Source organism: Herpailurus yagouaroundi, unplaced genomic scaffold (genome assembly GCF_014898765.1).
Source record: "Herpailurus yagouaroundi ecotype Mexico unplaced genomic scaffold, PumYag 194, whole genome shotgun sequence".
NCBI lineage: Eukaryota > Metazoa > Chordata > Mammalia > Carnivora > Felidae > Herpailurus > Herpailurus yagouaroundi.
In genome coordinates, this window is record NW_024412425.1 from 5,990,878 (window position 1) to 6,013,779 (window position 22,902).

The 22,902-nt window shown below is 56.6% G+C and overlaps 2 protein-coding genes across 3 annotated transcripts in view; one reads left to right on the forward strand and one right to left on the reverse strand.

Annotated features, from left to right (window-relative positions):
* Nucleotides 1-14,598, forward strand: part of PEPD (peptidase D) — a 111,067-nt gene extending 96,469 nt beyond the window's left edge. For both annotated transcript variants that reach the window (XM_040446214.1, XM_040446213.1), the window contains exons 12-15: nt 2,649-2,797; nt 10,379-10,563; nt 13,527-13,718; nt 14,089-14,598. In XM_040446214.1, the coding sequence (XP_040302148.1) occupies nt 2,649-2,797; nt 10,379-10,563; nt 13,527-13,718; nt 14,089-14,226 (664 nt within the window). In that variant the 3' untranslated portion in view covers nt 14,227-14,598. The remainder of the gene's footprint in view (nt 1-2,648; nt 2,798-10,378; nt 10,564-13,526; nt 13,719-14,088) is intronic.
* A 3,213-nt stretch (nt 14,599-17,811) lies between these two features.
* Nucleotides 17,812-21,339, reverse strand: CEBPG (CCAAT enhancer binding protein gamma). Its single transcript, XM_040446215.1, has one exon. The coding sequence runs from the start codon at nt 21,314-21,316 to the stop codon at nt 20,873-20,875; it is 444 nt and encodes a 147-aa protein (XP_040302149.1). The 5' UTR covers nt 21,317-21,339; the 3' UTR covers nt 17,812-20,872.
* Between the last annotated feature and the right edge of the window lie 1,563 nt (nt 21,340-22,902).

Genomic DNA, 22,902 nt, shown 5'->3' on the forward strand with positions numbered 1-22,902 from the left:
TTCTACAGTAAGCAGATGATTTTCAAACAAAAAATACAAGCAAAGTCTTCTAGAATCTGAACAGTAAGGCCAGGCTGGCTGAGGAGCTCCCAGCACCCACTGTCCCATGTTCTGTGTTTTTGAGGAGAGTTTTTGGAAAACTTGGTCAGGAGTCTCGTCTGCCGAGGAGAAGCGTCTTGTTTTTGCTGCTCTAGATGACTCCAGTGTTCCATGCGCTTTTGTGGGCTTCCTCGTTTTTTAAATAGTTCAATTTCTGTTTTTGTTTGAGACCAGACGGACCAATAGAGCCCTCTGCCGGGGGGGTGCTGCTGATGTGGTGGCCCCCAGGAGTCTGTGTCCCCCAAGCTCCCGGCTCTGTCCCGTCTGCTCAGGCCATTCTTGGATGTTCTGAATCCACAAACCACAAACGATTTTTCTTTTCTTGCCTCTGAGGGGCCCCAATGAAAATGCTGTGCTCCCCGAGTGAAACTGGACCATGGCCCCACACAGACGTGCTCCCCACGCCTTTCTATACATCGGCCCTAAAAGGACACAAACCTGCAGCCGTGGAGGCATCTTCATCTTAAAGGAAGCAAAGCTGAGGCCCTGAGACCCAGTGCTGGAGCCAGGACAAGAGAGCCCATCCCTGGGCTCTGAGCTTCTGACCCCAACATGGGACTTTGCTGGATCAGTGTTCAGAGCCTCAGTTTCCCAGCAGGTTAGGGCTAAGCCGCCCTCCCACCCAGCTCTGTGAGTGTGCCCCTGGAAGGAGTAAAGCTACAGGTAGCTGTTGGCCCAAACACCCTGTTGCATCTGGAGCTTTCCAGGGAGCAGATGCCTGGGCGTGTCTGCTCAAGGCCTCTCTGTTTCATCTTCAAGTCACCTCTAGTGAGGCCCAGGTCCTCCCCGTCAGCCTGCCCCAAGCAGAGTCTGCTGGAGTCTATGACTTTGACCCAGCCTGAAGTTCCTGTGCCATCCTGGTTGGGGCTCCCCCCCACTCCCGGAGAATCACCTGAGGTGTTATCTCCTGCTTTTTGCACTGTTGACACTGTTTATGGTGTTTTGCAATAGGAAAAAGACAGGAGATTAAAAAGTGCCTGGCTGGGGACTTTGGATTCCAGCAAAGTGTCCAGGGATCCTGAGCATTCAAGTTTTTCTTCTCCAAAGATCTGTTTCTTTGGAGTAGCTGGTGCTTCCTGTCAGGCCACATAACCCGACCCCCTGCTCCACCAGCAGGGCCAGGGACCCCCTGCTCTGTCATTTGGGGTCAGGGCCCCAAAGGCAGGCTCGCAGGCAGCCCCTGGAATGTTTGTGGATGGTGGTGTTCACCCTGAGGATTTGGGTTTGGGGGAGAGGCCCCGGTGGAAGGCACAGCTCTGCCCCTGGCTCAGGTTTGCCAGGACCTGTGCAGCTGCAGACCAACCCCCAGGAGAAGCTGAGGACAGAGCCGGGCACCGTCGCAGAGGGCAGCCCCACCACCCCTCAGCTCCTCCCGACTCTGTGGCCACCTGGCACTGAAGACTCAGCAGAATCCTGGGCCTGGGGCTAGACCAGTGGCCCTCAATCGGTTTTGTCACCATGAGCGTCATGGCTTGGCTGATGAAGTGGCTGGGGGTGCTGGTGGGGCCCCCTGTGTGCCTGCTGCCAAACACCCTGCCGAGGTGCTCGGGTGGGATGGGATGTGGAGGGGGGCTCGGTCTGTGCCCCCCTCACTGCTCTCATCCGGGGCCCCTCTGGCGTGGTGACCCAGCAGCCCTTCGCATGACCTGCTGCGTTCCGCCATGGGGGTGCAGGGCAGGATTCCTTCCTGCCCTTGACCCGCGAGGGCCCTGAGGCCCGGGCAGGCAGCAAGGGTGGTGGAGTGGCCCACCCCACCCCCTCCTAGCCCTGCCACACTGGGCCCTGTCACAGGGGGTCCAGAGGGCAGGCCCAGCCGGCCTGTCCTCCGGACTCTGGCGCTATCCTGCTTGCTGGCTCACAGACCCCGGCTCAGGGCCTCTGCAGCCTTCCTACTCTCCACCTCTGCCTGTGCCCGCTGGTCCCTCCCCTGCCACTGGGATGCCAGGGCACCCTGCTGCGTGTGAGGACCGTCCTCTGCCAGGTCCTCCCTGCTCTTCCCTCAGCCCCTGGAAGAGCACATCTGTGCTATCCCAGCAGGGTCCTCCGGTCGGGGGACCTCCGTGCTGGGACAGAGACACTGGCTGAGCTTTCACTCAGACACGAAGGCCCAGGAGAGCTGGGTGGTGCTCCTTATCCCATTTGTCTGTTGGATGGGGGCATTCCTCCCCACGGCCCCTGCACGGCTCCCATGAGCAGTGCATGGAGGCCAGATGCTGCGTCAGGGCCTGGGGACCTGTCTGCCCCTTCCTCATTCTCCAAGTCAGTCCCCACAGCTGGGCGTCCATAGGCCTTGGAGGGCAGGGGTATGTGTGTGGGATCGGCCCCACTCCAGGCTTCCCTGCTCTGGGGTCAGAGGTCTCTGCTGATGGCACCGTGAAGATGCACTGGGGTGGGAGGCCCCATACTGCTTCCTGCGCTGGTGACCCAGCAAGATGGCTCGGGCTCAGCGCCCGGTGCCTCCAGGGTCCGACAGGCTGCCCTTGAGCCGCGCGGTGGAGAGTTGGAGGGGGGGAGAGCACCCCCTACCTCACACCTTCCTCTCCCTGCAGCCTGTTCGACATGGGTGGGGAGTATTACTGCTTCTCTTCCGACATCACCTGCTCCTTCCCCGCCAACGGCAAGTTCACCGCAGACCAGAAGGCCATCTATGAGGCGGTGCTGCGGAGCTGCCGCGCTGTCATGAGCGCCATGAAGCCAGGTAAGGGCACTGGTGGTTGTGGGGCAGGTCCTGCACTGCACAGCCTGACTCGGTCCCCCGTCACTGGAGGAGCTCAGCTGGCCAAGACTCCAGGCGGTGTCAGATCCCCAGGAGCAGTCCTAGGAAAGGAGGCCGGCCAGCAAGGAGAGACAGAGCTGGGAATCGGGGAGCTCAGCCCAAGGTCACCCCAAGTCCCACCTGCTACTCTCCACCAGCAAGAACCCCTGGTCGCAGTGGCCACTGGAATGTCAGCATGTCCGCTGTTCTCTCCTGGAGCAGGGTCCACTCCAGAGAGGGCTTGATCAGCAAATGCCAACACTGGCATTTGGTTGGACGTCAGGGCGCCCTTCTGTTCAGGCCGCAGCTGGCTCTGGCGTGGGCCGAGTGTCTCCCCAGTGTCTGGGGAATGGTGAGTGGCTGCCACAGAGCCCTCTGGGGACCTGGCCATGACACCCTCGAAGGCTGGACTCTAAGCTCATTCTGAACTCAGAGGGACTATGGCAGTCAGACTGGCATCCCTCCATGGAGCCTTTATTCAGGAAAAGAAAAGATCCCCAAACTATAAAATCCCCAGGATGTGGCCTCTTGAGGCTGATGGCTCTGTGTTGGCTAAACGGCCCCGGGGCCCCCACTGCCCGTTGTTGGGATGAGTTACAGCCTCGGTCATCAGGCCAAGGGCTGCTTTTGAGGGTTCCTCAGCAACTGTCACTTTCGGAGGCAAACTGAGCTGGCCTTTCCGGATGGCCCCCGTCTGGCCGCAGAGCCCCCCACCTAACCCCACCAGAGGTTAGGGAACCACAGAGGGACACTGGCGGACCCCAACCCGGCCCCCTCACTCATCCAGCAAGAACAGAGCTCGGTGGTCCCAATACGGGGAGCTCAACCCGAAAGGAAAGCTTAAAAGTTAAGCCCCTGCTGGGGTGACTAGGTGATGGGACCTGCGTGTTTCAGCAGCTGCAGAAGGAGGCAGCATCTTCTGTTAATTTTTGAAAAAGCCAAGGTCACGGGGCACCTAGGTGACTCAGTCGGTTGAGTGTCCAACTCTTGATCTTGGCTCAGGTCTTGATCTCAGGGTCGTGAGTTCGAGCCCCACACATGCTGGGTGTGATGCCTACTTAAAAAAAAATTTTTTTAAAGCCTTGGCGGCCACTAAGTATTAACATGGGAACCTCCAGGATGGTTGTTGAGTTGTCAGAAAAGTGGAGGATGGAGTGGCCGATGGCCCCCTTTTGTGTAAAAGAAGGGAGTGTAAAAGTGCCTGCAAATCCCCGGAGGAGGCGTAGGAGGGGCGCTGGAAGCCGGGCAGCAGAAGAGCGTGCTGGTGGGCGCGGGGTGTTTCTGACCTTTAAACCAGGGAACACATCCCCTATTCCCAGTGAGGTCCAGCCTCGAGAAGCGGTCACCCGTCACCCCGAGGGGCATGGCCCTTCCTGCTCCCTCGACACCACAATGAGAAGGGTTTGTTCAGTTTTGAACAACACTAGCTGTGGGCTGTGGCATGCTCCCTGGCGTCTGTGAGCACAGCCGCCCGCAGCCCCCGGGCATACCTCCAGGACTGGGCCAGGGGCTCCCTCCGCTGTGCTCCCCACACTGTGCCCCCAGCCCGGCCTACCTGGCAGCACCCCCACCCTCGGGAGAGCCTGCTCACACTGGGTAGCGCTTCCCAGGTGGGTGTCCTGGCCGACGGCTGACAAAGCGGTCCTCATTCTGCCCAGAAAGTAGTTGGGCCCGCTGTCCCCAGGGCCTCCAGCCAGTTGCACTGAGAAAGGCCTGGTGCTCTGTGCCCTGGACGTGCCTGGCCACGTCCCTCTGGGGGCAGGCAGAAGGCTGGGCTCGGCGGAGCTGGTCTGCACAGACTGGGCGGGGTGGTCCTCCCCCAGCACACAGTGGGGCACAGGCTGGGCCTGTGCTGGGGCCTGGAGGTTCCCTTGGGTGCGGGGTGGGAACGGATCCCTGCTGTAGCCCCCACCTCTCCCACGGATACTGGGGATCGTGACACAACTGACAGTGCCCGAGGGCCGACTCTGTCGGCTCCCACGCCAGGCAGGCCGAGCTGTGCCCACAGAGCTGCTCACGTGGGGACAGCTCATCTCCCCAGAGCTGCGAGGAGGCCGTGTCCAGGTCAGCCCCACGTCCTGTCCTAGCGGAAATGCCCCTGGTTTGTGGGTCCGGCTGCTGGGCCAAGACACACACCCGCTGAGACTGCACGGCTGCTTCCGACGACCTTCCAGGGAAGCGGAAATAAAGACACCAGAGTGGCAGTGAGATGCCCAGAGGAGAAGCGCAGAAGGACCAGAACCCCGAAGGTGTTCTGTGTGTCAGAACACACAGAACCCCGGGTCAGCGTCGGGGCCTCCCTCCCTGTCACCCAGACAGCCAGGGGAGGGTGGCTGAGCCCACTCAGAGGGGCCGTACCTGGGAAGGTGCCCCCCACTCCAGTCCTACGGCAGGGGCCTGGCCGCCATGGCTGGGTGGAACTGAAGCTCTCCCTGGCTCCTGTGTTGGGGCAAGCGGCCCACCCCGTGCAGACCACCCTGTCTCCATGGGTACCAGGGAGTCTCCATGGGTGCCTGTGAGGGAGGCCTGGGGTGAACCCAAGCAGGAGCGCCCCAAAGACTGCTGTCCATCGTGCATTCTCCGTCCCTCGTCCCTCCGGCCACCATGGAGCACTGAGGGCACTTCTTGCCGCTTCCAGCACTCGATTCCCCTCTGTGTCCCTCTGTGCTCACCTGCCCACCCTGGCCTGCCCCGCTTAGGCTACAGGTCCGCCCTCCTGAGCCCGCACCGCCACAGGGCCCCACAGAGGCAGTGTAGACTGCTCGCTCGGCTCTGGGCCCCGCTGCCCACGGCTGTGAAAGCGGCCGGTCTGTATGAACAAGCCCTTCATCGTTGCACTCGTGCAGTTGTGTGCAGCTCCTGGCCCGGCTGGTGTCCGGGCTCTGGCCACCTGGGGGCGGGGGCCGGTGCAGCCAGCACAGAGTCAGAAGCAGACTGCCCCCAGAGCAGCCCAGGCGGCAAGAGAGGACGCTGTGGAGCCACCAGGTGACCAAGCAGGAGGAGGGCACCCGGAGCTGTGCCGGCCCGCGTGGCACAACGCGTGTCGGCTGTGGCCTGTGGTCGGGGTGCCTTTGCCAGCTCTGCCTCCCTGCCGGGTGGGAACAGGGTCAGGAGTGGCTGGGCTCCCCTCAGGCCCCTTCTTGGAGATGGCTAGGAGCGGAAGGGTGCGGGGACAGTGTGCCTCCCGGTCTGCGGGCGCCCTCTGTGGCAAGAGCCGGGACAGAGGAGGCTGTCTGGGGAGGGCCCTGAGAGGCCCCCCTGCTGGCTGGAGGATGGTGGACAAGTTCCCACCCTCCCTGGCCTCATTTACTCCCTCAGGCTGTTGGCCAAGGTTGGGGGGTGGGGGGAGGGGGAGCGTGCGGAGACTTTGAGAGGCAACCGCGCTCCACTCAGCATCGAGGCGCCTGCAGCCCTAGGGCGCATGCCGCCCCCTGCCCTTCCGCAGGGTGAATGGGTCCCCGGAGGTCCTGGCAGCAGCCGGGTCTGCGGTGGGGTGGGCTGGAGGCCCTCAGCCCTGCGCCAGTTTGGCCCACCAGACGGCTCCCTGCAGCCCAAGGGGCCTGCCCTGGGACCAGGCCCTGCGCCTTGCTTGCGGCACCCCCAGGGTCTGGCGCACACGTGGTCTCCCGAGGGCCATTGTCTTTGGATGAAGTGAGCTCTTTGTCTGGAAGTAGCAGTGAGGATTCAGCTCTCCGGGCCCTCCTGGCTGAGCTCTGGCCAAGCCCCTGGGGCTGCCGCACTCTGGACGGGAGGCCTCAGGCGGTGAGGGATGCCGCTGAGGCTCCCAGGGGCCAACCTGGACCCTGGCCCGTTGGGGAAAGGTGTGGGGAAAGGGGGCCAGGTGGGCACAAATCAGCCTGTGACCTGGGGCCCGGGCACCAGGGCTCTCTGGTCTCTCTGAGCCAACGGCCGGATTACGGGCACAAACCTAGATGCTACCCTGGCACCCCAGGGTCTGAGTGCACAGAGGAGCAGTGTGGGGGGGTCACACCTGGATTCTGGACCCATGAGGTCACAGCACTGGCTGCAGGAGAGAGCCATGAGGGGGACCGGGGCTCCTGCTCAGGCCACACATTTGCCAGGCATGGAACAGGACGCAGGGCCCTCCTCCCAGGGCTCAGAGGCTTTGACCAAGCCACAGCTGGCCAGCGTGCTGTCCACTGGTGGGAAGAGCTCTGACAGCACAGGAAGGGGCAGTCAGGGAGGGCTTCCTGGAGAAGGCCTTAACACAGAGGCTCACAGGAGAGAGTGTGAGAAGGTGAGGACTTTGGAGAGGTGGTACCAGCTGAGGGGCCAGCAGGTGGAAAGCACAGGGAAGCGCCGGCACAAGGGTCGTGGGCCCAGGGGTGGAGGGCAGTGAGCCTGGAGAAGGCCGGGCTGAGGTACACGTACGTGGCTCTGTCCTCAGGGCAGGATGCTCCCGCGTTCTAAGCAGGATGCAGGGAAATGAGGCCTTGCAAGGGTTGGGGAGGAAACAGGCAGGAGTCCAGGAAAGGTCAGGGTCTAGATTCCAGAGATGTTTCAGGGAAGGTGGGACAAAGCTTTGGGGCTTGCCGGAGGTGGGAGGGCGGGCAGGGCCACCGATGCCCAGTCTGCAGTGTGGTCCCCAGTGTGGCATCCCCAACCCGAGCAGGCTTAGGGGACCGCTGAGCTTCGAGCTGGCCACATGGGCCCCGAGGTGCCTGTGAGCTGCTGAGGTTGTGGGGGAGCCTGAGGTCCCCTGGTTTGCATCCACTCCTCCGACCCAGCCCAAGGACGGCAACCTTCACACACTTCAGGGCCCCTGTCCTGGCGGAGGGTGTCGTAACCACCATCCGGGCCAGACGCTGAGGCCAAGTTGCTGGAGGTTGGATCACTGTCACAACCCTAACCACACACAGGCAGCAGCCCCACTGCCAGCCACGAGAGCGTGTGCAGGGCCGGCCCCGAGGACACAGGCGAAGAAGACTGGAGGCGCCGTGGGGACCGCCTGGGCCCTCGCGTCTGGCCCCAAGAGGACAGGAGAGGAGCCGAGCTGCCGGCGGAGCATGATTTATACCTGACTCCCCTCTGCCGAGGCTGCAGCCCACTTGGAAGCCAGCCAGGCTTGACGTCAGGCCGCTTCCTGGGGCTTCCCTTTGGCCACCAGAAAAGGCCCCTTTCCAAGAGAAACGGAGCTGCTCTGGAGTCGGAGCTGCTCTGGAGTCGGGGTGCAGGATGCCCTTCCTCAGCCCCAGGGCCAGGCGGGCCGGGAGAGTTTGCAGAGCTGCCTGGGGGCACTTTCAGGCCCAGGGGATCTGGGCGGGAGCACAACTTGCGGAAGAGCTGCTGTGTTTTTGCCCCTGAACCAGCAAGCTCTCTCGTCCTGAGGTGCGAGGAGCCAGCAGGCAGACCCGTCCAGGGAACAAGGTGCTAGGAGGGCAATGACCAGGACGGTGGAGAGAGTGCTCGGGAAGGTCCCTCCAGGGCAGGGCCCACATATGTCGAGACCTGAGCAGTGGGTCTCACTCCAAGCGGCCTGTGTGCGGCTGTAACAGGTGGCCCGGCCTGGGGAGGGCGAGGTGGGGTGCATCGGCCTCGGGGGAGCGGGGAGCCGAGGCCGGGGCAGGCTTGGCTGGTACCCCAGGAGCACGGCGGACATCCAGCGTTGAAGTAGGGTCTGGCTGGGCCATAAGCAACAGATGAATATTGGCCGGCAGTTTTGCGGGGGTTACTGACCCGGTCCCCCAGTAGATGCCAGAGTCTCTGTGGCCAGCCTTCTAGGGCCAGCATTGCAGCTGTTTGACAAAGGGAGGCATCTGAGGCTCCCAGAAGTGCATTAGCAGCTGAGCTGGGATCCAGTACCCAGCCCTCCATTTCAGGATGTCCAACTTTCGGAGGAAAGCCGCCCACCTTGACTCTGCCGTCAGGGCTTTGAACCGGGCTCTCCCCGCTGCTTGAGTGGGTAAAGCCAGACCCTAGGATGCCGCCACTACCCTGGCACTCTGTGGGCCGAGGCAGGTCAGGCCTCAGCAGCTGGACTCCAAGGAAGCTGTCTGTCTCTAGAGACGGGGCTTCCCCCCTCGGCCTCCCTGCACCTTGGGCCCTGGGCCGACTCCCACCCTATGAACTGGCCGGGGTGCAGCCCTCGCCACCTACTCAGAGCCTGGCCCGCAGGGATCCAGGAGGATGGGTCAGCGCTGTGCCTCCAGCCAGCCCAAGACCCCAACTGTGGGGTCTCCATCCCTGGCGGGGAAGGGGGCCCAGGTGGAGGACTGGTGCCCAGCCAGTGCCTGAAGGGTGATGCCCTGTGTCCCAGAGTGGGCCCCCCTCTCTACCCCTGGATTGAGCCCTTGGGCTACCTTCTGCCAGCCACAGAGGTTCGGAGCCCTGAGCCCAGACCTGCTGGTCCAGCCCTTGTGGGCGCGGGGTCCGTGCAGGTTCCCAATGGTGCGGGATGCCAGGGCGCCCCTCTGCAGCTGCCATCATCCGTGCTGGTGGATGTGGAGGGCAGGGCGTCATGGGGGTGCCACTTGGGAGCCAGTGTCGCTCCCCACAGGGAGGAGGCCGCAAGGGTTGGCACTGGCCCCCTCTGGCTGGATCACTGCTCAGGGGTGTACGCCCCCACGTCTGCCTGGCCCCACGTGTCCTGGCCCACGGCCTCAGCCAGCATGTGGCCTGCCCCCAAATCAGCCCTGTGGCGTGGGGCAGGGAGCTTCACCAACCTCAGTCCTTGTGTGGTACTTAGGTGGAGTGCCCAGTGCCCTGGAGTGAGGTTGGAGTGGGACCCCGCCAGCCCAGTGGGGAGGGCCGGCTTACCCCCGCGATGGCCAAGGCTGTTTGAGGGTGGCTGCCTGAGAACCTTGGACAGAGCCCCTGAGCGTGCTTGCCTCGGAAACTCAGTGCCTGGGGACATGCTCTCCCCGGTGACCTTTGCCCCAGAGGCGTGGGGCAAAGATGAGTTGGATTAGCAGTCTGGGGCCTGGATGTCTGGGCTGCCGTGGAGACGGTCAACCCTGGCTCATGGCAGGCGGAGCCACAGACCCCTGCCGGCCAGCCCACGAGGCCGTGCTAGCTCGTGCTAGCTGCACCTTCACCCCGAAACCTTTGCTCCCCACAGTGGCTCCAGGGGTGATTCAGCCCCGCCTGGGGGTGTGCAGCCATGCCCTCGCCCCACAGCCTGAGGCCCTGAGCTTTGATTTGGGGCTCACTGAGGCAGCCCCACATCTGTGGGGGACATGTGCTTTTCTCCTCCTGATGCTCAGGAACCTTCCTGGGCTCGCTGGCCCCGGAAGCACGCACTGGCCGCGGGCAGACACGCCACGGGCTGGGGAGTAGACCTAAGCTGGACGCCCGGCCACGGGTGACAGGAGCCTGCCCCTGAGGGCACAACGGAGACAGAGGAAGGGTCTCGGGGTCCCCAGCTGCGGCACCCTCACCACTCACTTCCGGCCGTCCTGCCTCAGCCAGTGCAAGGGCTCCACGTGTCCCCCAGACTTTCCCTTGGGGAGCCCCAGCCGGACTGCCAGTCCCCGCAGCTCATTGCAGCCTCCTTTGGAGCCGCAGGGGTCTGGTGGCCTGACATGCACCGCCTGGCTGACCGCATCCACCTGGAGGAGCTGGCCCGCATCGGAGTCCTGAGCGGTAGCGTCGACGCCATGGTCCAGGCCCACCTGGGAGCTGTGTTCATGCCTCACGGGCTCGGCCACTTCCTGGGCGTTGACGTGCACGACGTGGGAGGCTACCCCGAGGTCAGTGTGGACACGTCAGCCAGGGGCCTGCCCGTGAGCGGTAGCTGAGCCGGCCCTGCCCACAGTGGGTCGGGGCTCTGGGATCAGCTGCGGTGTAGTGGGTCCCACAAGGCCCCCCACCCCTCCTGTCCCTCCACCCATTGGTCGGTCCTGGTTCAGGCGGCTGCGGGGGTGTTTCCCGGAGTGCGCCTCCCCTGGCGGCTGCCACCTCAGGACCTAGTGCCAGGTGGGTGTGCCCTGCCTGGTGAGCCCCAGGCTGTGCGCTGGGGGTGACAGCTGCCCCGAAGGGTGGGAGGTGGCCAGTGTGCAGCACGCGGGGTCCCCAGAGAGCAGTGGGGACCCCAGAGCTGGCTCTTAGTGATGGGGCTGGCGCTGCGGCCCTTTTGTCCCCTGCCTCTGGCTTCTTTCGGGTGGGGGTGGTGAGGCACCATGGCTGGCCCTGGGCCTTCCAGGGACTAGCAGAGCCCAGCACCCCTCACAAGCCCAGCAGCAGACCCAGCCCCTGGGCCAGCACACCCCGTGGCCTCCTCGTCTGCAGGCGCTCGAGGCACCCTTGGCAGGGGAGGGAGGCTTCCGTGGGCATTTCCAGACGAGGCTTTCCCCTCCCCCTCCTACCAACCGAGTCTCGAAAGGACCACCCAGAGGGTGCTTGCAGCCAGCCTTGGGGAGGCCCTGCCCGGCAGGTGGCTGCGGTCTTTCCGGGCCCCGGGTGGGTGGGGGTGAGCCCGGCCCTGCCGCCTGGCCCGGTGCCCAAGGTGCAGGGGGCTGATTATGCAATCGGTGCACACCCTGGGGCCCACCAGCCAGTTAGCCAAGACTAGGCTTGGCCTGTTGGCTGCAGGGTATTTTGAAAGCACCAAGAACGATTTTTGGGGGGAAAAATTGCTCAAGAGAAGCATTATTATTCAATTATTTTTTCCTCAAGTGTAAACAGTTAAATTTGGAGAAACAAAATCAGTTTTAATTTCCTAATTTCTATCCATCACACTGTGTACAGGGAGCCAAGAGCAGGGCCTTCCAGACATTGTTAACTGAGGTTCGTTATTCATTAGTCGCCAGGACTCTTTTTTTCCACCAGAGAAAATTGGCAGCAAACTGCTTTTATCTTTTCCAGTAAGCAGCCCTTTGTGCTCACAGAGTCTATTCTTTTGACAGATAAACATTGTAGAAAAAATATGGCTTTTCCTATAAAAGTCATTTGTTTTATTTCAGGCCTGCAGACACATCTGGGTCCCCTCTGCTCCGAGCCCAGTCAAAGCGGAGGCCCCATCCAGCCCTCTGCCCCAGCGGAAGCCGGTGTGGGTGCGGCACGGGCAGGCGCCCCCGCTCCCCACAAGGCTCGGGTCCCTGGGCTGGAGGGGCCGGGGCTTCGGCCTCTCCCCTTCGTGGGGCCTGCTCTCCCCTGCCCAGCCCCCATGCTTCTCCCGGCCCCGCTCGGACGGGCGTTCTTGTGGGGAGACTCCTGAGAGCCAGTGCTCTGAAGGGGTAGAGGTTGGGGCCAGCATAGTCTCCTGCCCCCAGGGTCCCTTCCCCCCCCTCACCTGCAGTCTGGGTGGTGGTCCTGGAATTTTCCGGAGGCCTGCGTAGACGGCCCCTCCCCTGGGCACACCCATGGAGTGGCTCGGTGCGGGCACACAGTGACCAAAGGAGGACGGGGAGACACGACCTGGCCAGGTTTCTGCCTCTGCCAGGGCCCTGGCTTTGCCGCCCTTGGAGTGGAGGGAAAGGGATAGGTGCTCGGGTGGCACGAAGGTGAGGGACAGGGAGAGGGTGCCCGGGGGCAGCCACAGACTTCAGGTGGTAGAAGGCCCTGCCCTGCAAGCACCTGTCACCTGAGAACGGGGACCGACATTCCAGGCTGGGCCCTTCCGTGTCACCAGCCCATCCGGGCAAAAAGTGTCACGGGACCCGGTACCACACCAGATAGGCGTCTGTACCCAAAGCATGACTCATCAGGGGTCACAGTGCCTTAACGTCCCCTCATCACCTCCGCCCCAGCCCAGCTCATGCCAGAGTGGCTGCACACGCATTTCTGTCCCCACCCTCGTGGAATCCCGGTCACAGCCTTCCCTGCTGTGCCCAGCTGTGGAGGCCGAGCCAGCCTGTTTCTGGTTACCTTACATGAACCGCTAATTGAAGTCTGATGTTCTTGGCCCCTAAACAGTCAGAAATGACAGCTCCGTGTCCAGCAGCTGGGCTTCCAGGGAAGAGCCGCAGGCGGGGCGGGGCAAGCCCGCAGCCCGGCCCCAGAGCTTGCTCGCTGCCCGCTTGCTCCCTGGCCCCGGGCCTCAGGGACCCGGGGACAGGGGTGTTGGCTATGCCTGAGAGTGAAGAGGCCCGGGCCAGGTGTGCGTTTGTGGGGAGAGGGTGCCTCTGCAGGGAGGCGGGCAGCCATTCCTTAGGGGTGCCCACGTGGCCTCCTCCACGTGCATCTGAGCATGTGCGTGGGGCCGTCCTGCTGACGGCACCTGGCCCCCCTCCTGGAAGGCCACACGGGAGACCTGGGTCTGGGGGAGCAGCGCCCAGCACCGCCGGGGCCGCTTTCCAAGTGAGCCGCCTGGAAGGAAAAGATGTGGTACGGGAAGCCTCGCAGCCTCCCTAAGAGCTTTTTTGGCTTCACGAGTTTGGCTTCTGCTGTTCCTCTGGCGAGGAGAGGCCTGCGTGAGGGCAGCCGGACCCCAGGCGGCCGCACGGCCAGCACGGGCGGGCGGCCCTGGGTGTGTGCGCGCCGGTTGTCCCCGGAGCTCCCGCAGGCGCTTCCGGGGGTATTGGGGCGGGAGGGGCGGGCAGAGTCTGCAGGGAGTAGAGGGTCTTACCGAAGCGCTCGGGGCACGGCCCAGCAAGGGGCAGCCTGGGCCAGAGCCCCTCCGGAGCACAAAGCCTCCCTCGCAGCTCCGGGGAGCGCAGACGCTCGGGGTGGAGCCAGCCCTCCTCAGGCCCCCGTGGCCTTCCTGTCCGCGCAGGGCGTGGAGCGCATCGATGAGCCCGGCCTGCGCAGCCTGCGCACCACTCGGCACCTGGAGCCCGGCATGGTGCTCACCGTGGAGCCGGGCATCTACTTCATCGACCACCTCCTGGACGAGGCCCTGGCGGACCCGGCCCGCGCCTGCTTCTTCAACCGTGAGGTCCTGCAGCGCTTCCGCGGATTTGGCGGGGTGAGTGCCCACAGGCCCCGGGTGGGTCTCTGATTCCAGAACATCCCCCTAGGGCATGCTGCCACGGGTCGCCTCTTTGTCCTGACACAGGAGCCCTAGCGGGAGGAGGGATGATCTTCGCTTCCTCACTTGACAAGGACCCCGGGCCCGTCCTTTCTCCTCGTCTGTCGCAGACGGGGTGGGCAGGTGGCGAGAGCAGATGGCCCCATGGGAGGAGCCTTCCCCTCCGCGGCCTCCCCCGGAAGCCCGGAGGCCAGCCCCTTCCATCAGGGGCAGGACAGACCGCTCCTGAGAAGGGGCCCCTCTGACACTCTAATCTGGTGCACGAGGCCAAGCTCAGGAATACTGAGTGTCTGCCGTTCCGAGCCAGGTCCGTATCGAGGAGGACGTCGTGGTGACCGACAGCGGCATGGAACTGCTGACCTGTGTGCCCCGCACAGTGGAGGAGATCGAAGCGTGCATGGCAGGCAGCGACAAGGCCTTTACTCCCTTCTCTGGCCCCAAATAGAGCCAGCTGGGAGCACCCAGTGGGACCAGGGACCCAGCCTGGCAACCTTTCTGCACGACGGGCCCTCCAGGGGCCAGGTGGGCGCTCGGAAATCACGTGGCTGGGTCCGTGTTTGATCATGCTGTTTCCTGGGGGGGGGGGGGGGGAATCTTTCTTAACCTTCTGCAAGATCACACCTCAGTCTGCTATTACTTTGCTTGAATGACAGTGGCTTTTGAAATGCTAATGAAAAACAGTTCTGTTCTTTAATAGCAACTAAAATGTGTCTTGCTGTCATTTGTATTCCTCTGCTCAGGGAAGATCCATTTCCAGTGTTTTCTCTCAAAAATCAATATGCAGAATGGAACTTGCAATAAAGTTTCCAAAAATGGGCCTTTGTGCGCGGCTCCCTCTCTGTCCTTTCTCCCTTTGCAGATGAGCACGCGTGGCCGGACCTAGGACGTGGGCGCTGACGATGCAGAGCGCCTGGTGCTGGGCGCGTAGCTGGAGCCGGCCTCCACGCGCCTTTGCACGGGAGAAGGTGAAGCGGTAGAGGAAGAAGCCTTTCTGATACGGCTACAGCCTCAAAGCTGCGTTTCTGAAGGGGGCACTTAAGGCATAGTTAAAACTTGAGACTTGCAGAGATTCCCTGCCTTGACTTCCTTTTCACACCGGACGTGCTGGCCAAGCCAGCATCTGCCCGAGAGACACTGCCCCCCAGCTCAGCTCCACGGCAGTGGTGAGCTTTCTCGTGGCCTCCGTGTTTGCTGAGACCACGTCTTCCCTAAGCGTAAACCCACGGGCCAGATTCCTCTCCGGCAAGGAGACTTCAAGGCCGGCGGGGCCTGGTCCCTGCCGAGGGCAGAATGCCTGTCCTTACCTCTGCTGGCCCAGCTCCGCACTCCCGCAGAACCCGGGGCTGGGGATTCTGTGCCAAACCGGTCCAGGTTTGTCTCCTCATGGTGCCGTCATCCAGGACTTTCCAGGCCAAGATGAAGGGCACATGAGAAGACAGGACACCAGAGGTGAAACCACCATGGGGTGGAAAACTCTGTGGCCCAAGCTAGATGCCTTGAAAAGTCACTGAAACGTTTAGTACAGGTGATTTCTTCCTGCGACAGGCACGCAAAAGTGCTCGTGAAGTGACCAAGTTAAAACGAAACCATTTTTCCTATTTGCTTCTCAGACTTTTTTTTTTTTTTAAGTTTATCTTATGTGTGAGCTGGGGAGGAGCAGAGAGGGAGGGAGAGGGAGTCCCAAGCAGGCCCCACGCTATCCACGCAGAGCCCAATGTGGGGCTCGAACTCACCAACCGTGAGATTGTGACCTGAGCCAAAATCGAGTCAGATGCTTAGCCGACTGAGCCACCCAGGCACCCTGCTTCTCAGATTTGTAACCACCATTTTTTCAGGTTTTCTGCTGGTGCACAGACAGCCCCTAAGTTCTTGGTGACGCTGAGCGGTTTGAGTAATGACAGTCTTGAGCGTCAGGAGTTTGAGTTCACCAAACGTTTCTCCAGCCCAGCTGTACCTGAGACACATTGTGGCATACAGGGTTTCAATTCGCCCACCGCCAGGATAGAATCAGTGGTGGTTAGGTGGAAACTGAAAATGGATAGTTTAGTTGGTGTTCATTAAAAAACATAGCTGATTATATATCTTTGTCCTTCCTTTCCTTGGGACATCTCCTCTCCAAACTGCTCATTTCCCATGATTCTCAAGAAGGTAAAAAGCATAAAGAAAAATCTCAGTCACTGAATGTTCTTTGTCCAAGAGGGACACTGGGAGCATAGTATGACTGCTTTTGCCCAGGTCAGTAAGGCAAAGGGCATTCTCTGCTGGTGCAGGGCTCAGGGTGGGGGTGGGGGGGGGGGTGGCAACAGATCTCCCCTCCACCCCGTGTTCCGGAGGGAGCACCCAACTCAAGTCTCCAAACCTCTGCAAAAATCCATACAGCTTCAGAAATACATTAGAGACCCTTCCAGAAAGCTGAACAGCACTAAACAAGGCTTTCTGAAACCCTGGAAGGGTCTAGGTATTCATTCAATAAATAATTGAACATCCACTATGTGCCAGTGTAGTATAAAAACATGATTCCCTGCTCTCCGAGCCTGTAGTTTACTGAGAGACTTCGCCGCCTTGAACAAACAAGCACAAATATATTATCTTTTTTTTTTAAGTTTGTTTATTTTGAGAGAGTATGCACGAGCGGGGGAGGGGCAGAGAGGGAGAGAGAATCCCAAGGAGGCTGCAAATACATGATCTTATACACTGAAAAGTGCCATGAAGGGAAGTAACAGGACTGACCTTGTCTAGAAAGCCAGGGTGGGGCTGAGATAGGAAGGGTTCAAAGTGAAAAGCAAGGCGAAGAGGAGGCATCCAGACCTGAGCTGTTCCAAGGAGTAGAGAGAGCTTGGAAAAGCCCTGCAGCCACAGCAAAGAAACGAGGGCTAGAAAATGGAGGGATGTTAAGTCAACAAGACCAAATGGAGCCACATCGCAAGGAGACCGGGCCTCACTGGGTGCAGTGGGGAATGACAGAAGGTTCTGGAGAGCATGCAATGGTCCAAGGAGACAAAGTTCAGACAGGAGCGGATGATGGCTCTGCAGAAGGCGGGGGAGGGGAGGGGAGCAGACAGGTTCCAGAGGCACATTTAGGGGGTAGGACTGAGAGGCGGGGATGTGGGAAGGCACCTGGCTCTAACAGCTGCTTCAGAGGGTGTGGCCAGACCCAGTTATCTGAGCTACAAACCAGCACAACCCCCTTTGCCTCGAAGCCCAGTTCTGCAACCCCAGCCCCCCGGGGCACCCCTGCCTAACTTGCAGGCCTAGAGCTCTTTGAGGAGTGGGTGTGGCAGTGAAAGAACATTCAGGATTGGTGGTCTGAAGACAAGTAAAAGCCATATGGACTCTACACACTGACCGAGCAGGTCCAAAAGTGCTTTTATTAAAAAACAGCTGGCACCTTCACAAATCACCTCTATATAAAACTCCTCAAGACAGGACGTCCTACCCACAGAAATAATTACTGCACTACAATTTTCATTAAGAGGCAGTGAGTGGAAACCTATTTCCCAAGACCTGAGAATAGATGAAGGATCACAGACGTATCTAAATGACATCTTCCCTTGAGACACTCAAGTCAGCACGGATTCAGTATTTATTCACTTTTGTAGACACTGGCACCATGTAAATGAAGATGGTGTACGTACCACAAATTGCACTGTTACGGGAAAGACATCCCCGTCTACCTCAGAGCCTGAAGAACGAACCTCCTACCACTGTGTGAATGGGAACCACACACCGAGACACCAGGTGTCTGCGCAGGAAACGCCAGCTCAGCCTCCCCTAGTCTAGCACACTCGCGGGGATTAGACCACGCGACAAAGCATGTGACTAGAGAGGCGCTCCATCTTCGCAGGAGATGATGTTCCTGGCCATTCAGGGAAATCTAGGCTTGGACAGAAGCACCCCTGCTTGTCCCCCACGCTCCCCTGCCTTCACCCCTGCCCTGGGCTGGAAACGGGAGAGACCGCACCGCCTGCTCTGCAGAGCCAACACCTGGACTACTTCCCTGGTATGGAACATAAAGAAACCCACAGTGAAATGCAGTCATTATTCCAAAGTGTGTTTTTATTTCATATTCATTGAAAGAAATAAAATTATATTTAAAAAAATAGAGTAATCTCACAAACTGAGGAAAGCCAGGAACAAAAGAACAAGTTAAGGGCTTTTTCCTGAGAGGCAGATCTAACAGCTATAGAATGAACTTTCTCCTCCCTAGCTTTTGTCAAACAAAAAATTGCTTCCTATTTCTAAGGCATCAAAAAGCACTCTGAGTGCTAACTGGGTGGTTCAGGTACAAAGTTTCAAGCCTCTAATGAGGATTAAGAAACATCAAAAGCTGATTTCTTTTAATACCAATTATTAAATTGCAAATACTACCTTTTTTTAAACGTAAATTTCAGAATTCCACACTCATGACCCGAATTTCAAAAATCTGGTCATATGCTGTTAACGTCTTACTACTTCTTAGTAAGAATCCTAAGTATCTAAGCTCACATCCCAATAACTGAAAGGGGCCAGACAGCAGAAGAGCTCCGATCTCCCCACCTGCAGCCAACACCGGCCAGAGAGCGCCTATCTCCGGAGACTCAGACGCAGCTAGAAATTTACACGAAAGCCTAATTCCTAAACCACTGGACCCGCCTGCAAAGGCAGATCAAATCCTAACGGTTCATATGTAACCTACAGAACAAAAGTTGCAAAAGTCATTTTACAATTCCCAAAGCTCTAAACGTACCCATTCCCCATACTTGGTTTCCCTCAATTTTACACTAATGAATCTATCAAACTAAAAACTTTCAATCCCAAACACTTCAGTAAGACAGTCAAGACAACGGTTAACATTTTTGTTCTACGAATACATGACTGTTTGTGCTAAAGTTCTTGTTTGCATAGGTAACAGGAAAGCTTGAGTCAATTTTTCCAAAAGTTTCAATCTTGTGTTCTGATTTGAAATATCAAGTGTACACCCCTGATGATTTCCCTACAACTTCTTTTTCCAAGTTAACTCAATCCATATAATTGGTAACCATAAATTCCACAGGGACATCAACTTCTGAAACACAGTTTTTAGTAAACAAGAGATTTAATGTAACACCTTTCTAGGTGCTTAAAGATTCAAGTGGCCTAACTGTACCTCTAATAAGGTTAATTATAGAACATGGGTCAGCTATTAAAGATTCAGTAGGATTCTGGGGCTATCTCCTAGTTAGGCAAAAAAAAAAAGAAAAAAATCCATCAACCTGTAAGTACACTGATACTCCAGCCAAAGTACATTGGGGTTGGACCCTAATAGAAACCCCGATCCTGTCTCCTGGCTGTCCAGGGAGTGAAGCCTCCGGGGACGGTGGCTCTCCTGGAACAGCACTGGGTCCTAGTCACATGCGGAAGAGGCTCCATGGACACAGTGATGGCTCTGTTGAATCGCAGGTCACCATGCTATCTTCGCCTGCCCAAAAGAGCACAGACCAACCTAAGGGTGCGACCTGAGTTACATCCTGGTTAAACTGTTCCAAGTCCTAGCGCAAAACAACAATGTGGCCAAAAGGTGACCATGTTCAAATGAGATACCTGGTAACACAAATGTTTTAACCAGAGGTGACTCAGAGGTGACTCAGACTCTTGTCACCAGCCTAGACTGATACTGACACACACACACCGACACACACACACCAACAAATCTGAGCTAGAATTGTGCTAAAAAAAAAACAAAAAAAAAGGAAGAAAGAAAAAAGAAGAGAAATCAACACGGACGATCAAAACTACCAACACTGATACAAACCAAACTCTAGAGATTCCCCAACTTTAGTAATCGCCATTTTTTAGTCTCGACAAAAATGTCAATATCCTGAGTTTTATCAGTATTTTCTTTCTAAAATAATTTATGGGACACAAAGCATACAAATAAACAAACAGAAGCAGTGGTACAAAAAGTCTAGAATAGCCCACTAACTAGAAAAAGAAATGTCACAAGAACAATATAAAAAGATGTATTTATGTGAAATAAATTAAAGGTTAAACCTTACATTTTCAAGTTTTCTTAGACTATACTATTTGGGGAGATGGCCTAGAGTTGATGATGTATTTTTCTGATAATCACCTGGTTAGGATCAAATGCCAAATGATCCTTACCAAGACATTTCTGCCTTTAAAAATCATGGCCCCATTGCAGATATTTGGACACAGAAGAAACTACCTAAATCTCAATCGGTAAACAAGGCATTCTGTCTACTAACCTGGCTGTCAAAATGGTAACTTAAAAATGCTTACTTGACTAGCATCTACAGAAACAAAAATTTTGGTGCACAAGTTTCTCTAAACCAGAGCTGTCTTTTGGTTTATTGTTGTTGTTAGAAAACAAAATAACACCAATCCAATAACCCAAAGGTGTCCCAAAAGCATAATTCTAATATGCTTTACTTATTTTTAAAAAACCTATTCACCTCCTAATTATTTGTATTTTTAAGCCAACTGGCTGTATACTGCCTTTAAAACACAATGGGGCTTATTTAACATGGCATTGCTACTCAGAAACTTGTACTTGTTGGGGAAACAATACTAATTGTGCTAAAACAAGGGTTATGCTATACATAGAATCACTCCAAATCACAAAGTGATTGATTTCTATAGCCCTAAGGAATTTTAGTACATAATTTAGAAAAAAAAAAAAAAATCACAAATAGATCAACCAAATGGCATTCAACTTTCTTAGTCCAATTAACCATCTCCAATAAAACCAAGAACCTCCTGCAGGACCTGCCGGTTCCCTGTTCCTTTTATCAACCTAGAAAAGAAGCATTTCTTGGGAAGTGAGGATTTATTAAGAACATCGAGGTCCAGGATTTTTTTTTTTTTTTTACCATATACCTTAAAACTTTGTTTTATCCCCACAAAAAAAAATCCGTATCATTTAAAACTAGATATTCAAATTACATGGCTAACATTTTTAGCTAATCAACTCTTCAGTGCTGATCCTAGAAAACAACCTTCAATGGATCTTTGAATAATGGAACAAGACAACGTTCGGCCATTGATACGAGTGGTGTAGGTAGTCACACCTTTAACGTTCAAGCCACAAACCGTGAACTTGGAAGGGGTGAGGTCTACTGTCCTGCATTATCAGGAGTTGTTGTTGTATTTTCAGTGCCACCAGGTTGCACGTTATCTGCAAGGTTGTGTGCGTGCTCAAGAAACAAGTCTTTCAGTACGCTTAATTCCTTAGTCAGCAATTTAATTTTTGCTTCCAACCGTTCATTCTCTTCTTTGAGCTGATTCACCCTCTGCAGTGTATCCTGTGCCTTCTGCTTGCTTTTCAACCGGCTCTTTTTCACAGCCATGTTGTTCCTCTCTCTGCGCTGCCGATACTCATCACTGTTTCGATCCATGGGCGAGCTCTTTTTGCTTTGCTTGCTCGGAGGCGCGGCTTTGCCCCCTCCCCCAGAGCCGGCAGGCACCAGCTGAGGAACCTGCTGTAAGCCGCTGGCATGAGCCTGAGTATGAATAACACTTATTCCAGGAGTGCTGTTCTGCTGTGCTATCTTGCTCATTTGGGCACGCTCTCTTGCTGACACGGAACAGGTAGAAATGAGGGCAAGGTGATCAACGGTTTCCACACTAAGCTGCCAAGAAATCTTCACATGTACCTAGTTAAAAAATAAATTGCATTAAAATGTTTGAAATGACAAGATCAAATGAGATTAAACTTGCAAGTACCTAACAGCAGGCCAACATTAATTGATCATACTGAGAAAAGTCTACAGCAACTGCCAACTGTTCCAATGTTTCAGAAGTCTAAATCATTTAATTTAGAAAGGTGAGTTAGTACAGAAGCACCATAAGGCCAAATCCAGCCCACCTGAACCCCTGAGGGTACTACCCATCTGTGACTGTTATCAAAAATGGAAGGAAAAACAAAAGAATACCGCTAATTAGGTAGCACATATGAACTAATAGCACTTGGCAATCTGCCAGAGAGAAATGAGATGTTTGGGTTAAACATGGAAAACCTGAGTTCAATTATGATAGAAGAGACACCTGCAAAGAAGGGGAGAAAAGTTTCAATTGTCCGCTCACGTCAAACAAGCGTACTGCAGCGCAGCGCCCGGTCCCCACTACTCATCAGGGTCGCCACACACTCCTGATGCCGACATACAGGGACGGAGTCATCGAGGACTGGCCTCTCCTCCCAGAGTACATCTTTATGGGATATTCTGAAAAGCGGGGGCGGGCGGTGTTGGCTTGTATTTATTTATTTATTTATTTATTTAGTGCCTCAAAGAGAAGTAGTTTACATAGATTTCCTAAGTTTGTTTCTTGGATCCTAGACTTAGGAGCTCTGAGACACCCAGTCTGCTGTCCCACCCCACCATGCTTCTTCTAACAGTACTTTTTTTCTTCTTGACGTAATAAACACATCTAAACATGGGCAACCTGAACCGCAACGAGAGACATAAAAGCCTTAAAGATGCATCCAAGGCAGAGCAAGCCTGGGGCTGAGGCCAGACAGAGGCCGAGCAGCGGCAGTGCCCACACCCACGGCCCACTGAAGAAGGGGCTCAGGGGAAACGCCGACTCCAAGTGCCACGGCAGTGCCGCCCGTAGAAATGAAGCCACAGTTTCGGAAACTGGTCGTGTGTGGATGACTGTGAGTCCAACTAGGCCCCTACAATTGCCTCAAGAGGTGTCAAAAGGATACCTATCCTATCCTGAGGCCACTTCAAGACAAACTGACTAAGCTGCTGAGCCACGTCCAGCAAGAAATCAACTTACTCTTGGAAATTCAGAAAGCGATGTTATGAACCATAAAACTTTCCTGTCTTCTTTTCACAAAACTGCCAAAACTACATCAGTGGAAAAAACCTGGGGCCAGAATTCTGAAATGCCTCAAATGAGTACACCTCATAGTTCTTAAGCTCAGTTAGTAAACACCAGAAGCTTCACCCAAACTTTTAGCTGGGCATTTCCGTATAAAACACTGTTTACTGGCCTGCTTTTTAAAAATCTTTCCTTTTAGAAAGTCGCTATATCCTTACTTTCAATGGTCTCCAAAGCCATGCAGGCAGCCCTGAGCTAGTGAGCCATCTGTTCTCACTCCAATATAAGGCAAAAAAGAAAGCTTCCTTCCAAACCATGG

What these genes read in the sequence shown, in the direction of transcription:
- CEBPG (XM_040446215.1), bottom strand. Translation starts at nt 21,316, where the DNA reads ATGAGCAAGATAGCACAGCAGAACAGCACTCCTGGAATAAGTGTTATT.